The sequence below is a fragment of the Cyprinodon variegatus genome, unplaced genomic scaffold, assembly GCF_000732505.1.
Source record: "Cyprinodon variegatus isolate N-32 unplaced genomic scaffold, C_variegatus-1.0 Scaffold5551, whole genome shotgun sequence".
Classification (NCBI taxonomy): Eukaryota; Metazoa; Chordata; class Actinopteri; order Cyprinodontiformes; family Cyprinodontidae; genus Cyprinodon; species Cyprinodon variegatus.
This window is the reverse complement of record NW_015156004.1, coordinates 1-1,773: the sequence shown is the minus strand read 5'-3', so window position 1 is coordinate 1,773 and position 1,773 is coordinate 1. Positions and strand designations below refer to the sequence as shown.

At 39.7% G+C, this 1,773-nt stretch overlaps 1 protein-coding gene across 1 annotated transcript; it reads left to right on the top strand.

The window, feature by feature from the left end:
• The first annotated feature begins 401 nt into the window (after positions 1 to 401).
• LOC107081489 (atlastin-1-like) lies at positions 402 to 1,094 on the top strand. The gene is made up of 4 exons (XM_015369655.1): positions 402 to 511; positions 607 to 657; positions 752 to 808; positions 987 to 1,094. The coding sequence occupies exons 1-4, from the start codon at positions 422 to 424 to the stop codon at positions 1,092 to 1,094; spliced, it is 306 nt and encodes a 101-aa protein (XP_015225141.1). The 5' UTR covers positions 402 to 421.
• The last annotated feature ends 679 nt before the right edge of the window (positions 1,095 to 1,773 follow it).

Genomic DNA, 1,773 nt, shown 5'->3' with positions numbered 1-1,773 from the left:
GATATCAAAAAAGTACTCCAGAGTGTTGTTCAGCATGGGGGTGAGTAGAAAATGAAGGCTAATCATGTTTTGGGTGTACTATTCCTTTAAGGTAAATACACTTGTTTGAAGGCATTTTTACTAATTTTCAGAACGTTTTTGCAGTGTAGAGCTTTGGATGATCTAGATGAATTTAGCAGAAATGTTTAGAGTTACGGTTGTTTAAAAAAAAAGTAAAAACATAATGGAAGCAGAAGAAATTGTGACACTAGTTTTTGTTTTGTTTTTTTACACTAAATGCATGTACTAAATTATGATATTTTACAGCTGCAGTAAAATATAAATTTATTTGATGTCTTTATTCACATCTTTGTTAGTAATAAAAAAAGCCGTGTTCACACTGACGGGTCGGTTTCTCTGGACTCAGGTGGCCGTGTTGCTGATGGACACGCAGGGAACATTTGACAGCCAATCCACGCTCAGGGATTCCGCCACCGTGTTCGCCCTGAGCACCATGATCAGCTCCATGCAGGTACAACACTTTTAATCCCAGAAGAAAAATAAATATATATTTGTTTGTTTTGACACAACCGTATATCATGACTGTAAGGAAACTCTTTGGTTTAGGTTTACAACATTTCCCAGAATGTACAGGAGGATGACCTCCAACACTTGCAGGTAAAAGTCAAGGCTACATATTTTCTTTCTAATGTAAAGTTAGTGTTTCTGAATATTTGCAGGATTTTTCACTATGTGATGTCACTTATTTCAGCTTTTCACGGAGTACGGAAGGCTAGCGATGGAGGAAACTTTCCTAAAACCTTTCCAGGTACTGGAGGCGTTTGTGTCACTTTTTTTCCGATTAAATGCAGTTTGAAAACAAATGTTCTCTTTACTAAATATCTTTAAACACTGAATTATCATTTTAAACAATAAGTTGAGGCTCTGCCTGTGAGGAAGATGTCATGTCTTATCTGCTGTGCTCGATGGTGCATTTTCTCTCCTAGTCCCTGATTTTCCTGGTCCGAGACTGGAGCTTTCCATACGAGTTTCCCTACGGACAGGAGGGGGGGATAAAGTTTCTAGAGAAAAGACTGAAGGTCAGTGAGGGCTGAATTTAACCCGAGTATTTAATGCTGGTGGATCTTTCTGTCCTGCAAACCTGCAGGAGAATGAAAACAAGTTAGAATGTCAGCATAAGGTTCAATAATTCAGTTATTTAATAAAACATACATGCAGATTATAGCATGAAGCTAATAGATGTATAAATAACTGCTAAAAAAAGTTATGTAACCAAGCCTGTTAACGGAAAGTTAAGTGGAAGGAAAAAGTTTGCTGAAAAAGTGCATAAGAAACAAGAGATTTTGAAGCACAGCCTCATTCAAAAGTAAAGCAGATTTACCAGAGTGTGTTTAGCAGCTGGAGTCGGAGCTTCTACAGCACCACAGGAAGACCCGTCCAGGTCAGAGGCTACGACTGATGGGGCGCTTCTGAACCAGAGGACACATCAGATGGCTCTCAGCTGGGCTACAGAGGAAAAGAAGCAGATAATGTCACATTAGCTGGACACCAATCTGACGTTTCTGCAGTCAGTGATGATGTGGACGTCCTGGTTTATCCATGGTTGTTTACTCCACAGTCAGTGCAGGTGTCTCCCAGGATGTCAGGATATTTTGTTCTTCCTCTATGCTGTCAAGGACTTGGTTCTTTAGAGTGGAAAAAGAACAAATACCTGCTTTAATAAGAGCCTGTATGTAAAAATGTAAAGCAGTGGGCTGCCATGGCGTGGCGCTC

Bases quoted from the DNA above. Each gene is read 5' to 3' on its own strand.
- LOC107081489 (XM_015369655.1), top strand. From the start codon at position 422: ATGGACACGCAGGGAACATTTGACAGCCAATCCACGCTCAGGGATTCC. The intron at 658-751 runs GTAAAAGTCAAG...CACTTATTTCAG, and splicing joins ATGACCTCCAACACTTGCAG to CTTTTCACGGAGTACGGAAG. The intron at 809-986 runs GTACTGGAGGCG...TTTCTCTCCTAG, and splicing joins CTTTCCTAAAACCTTTCCAG to TCCCTGATTTTCCTGGTCCG.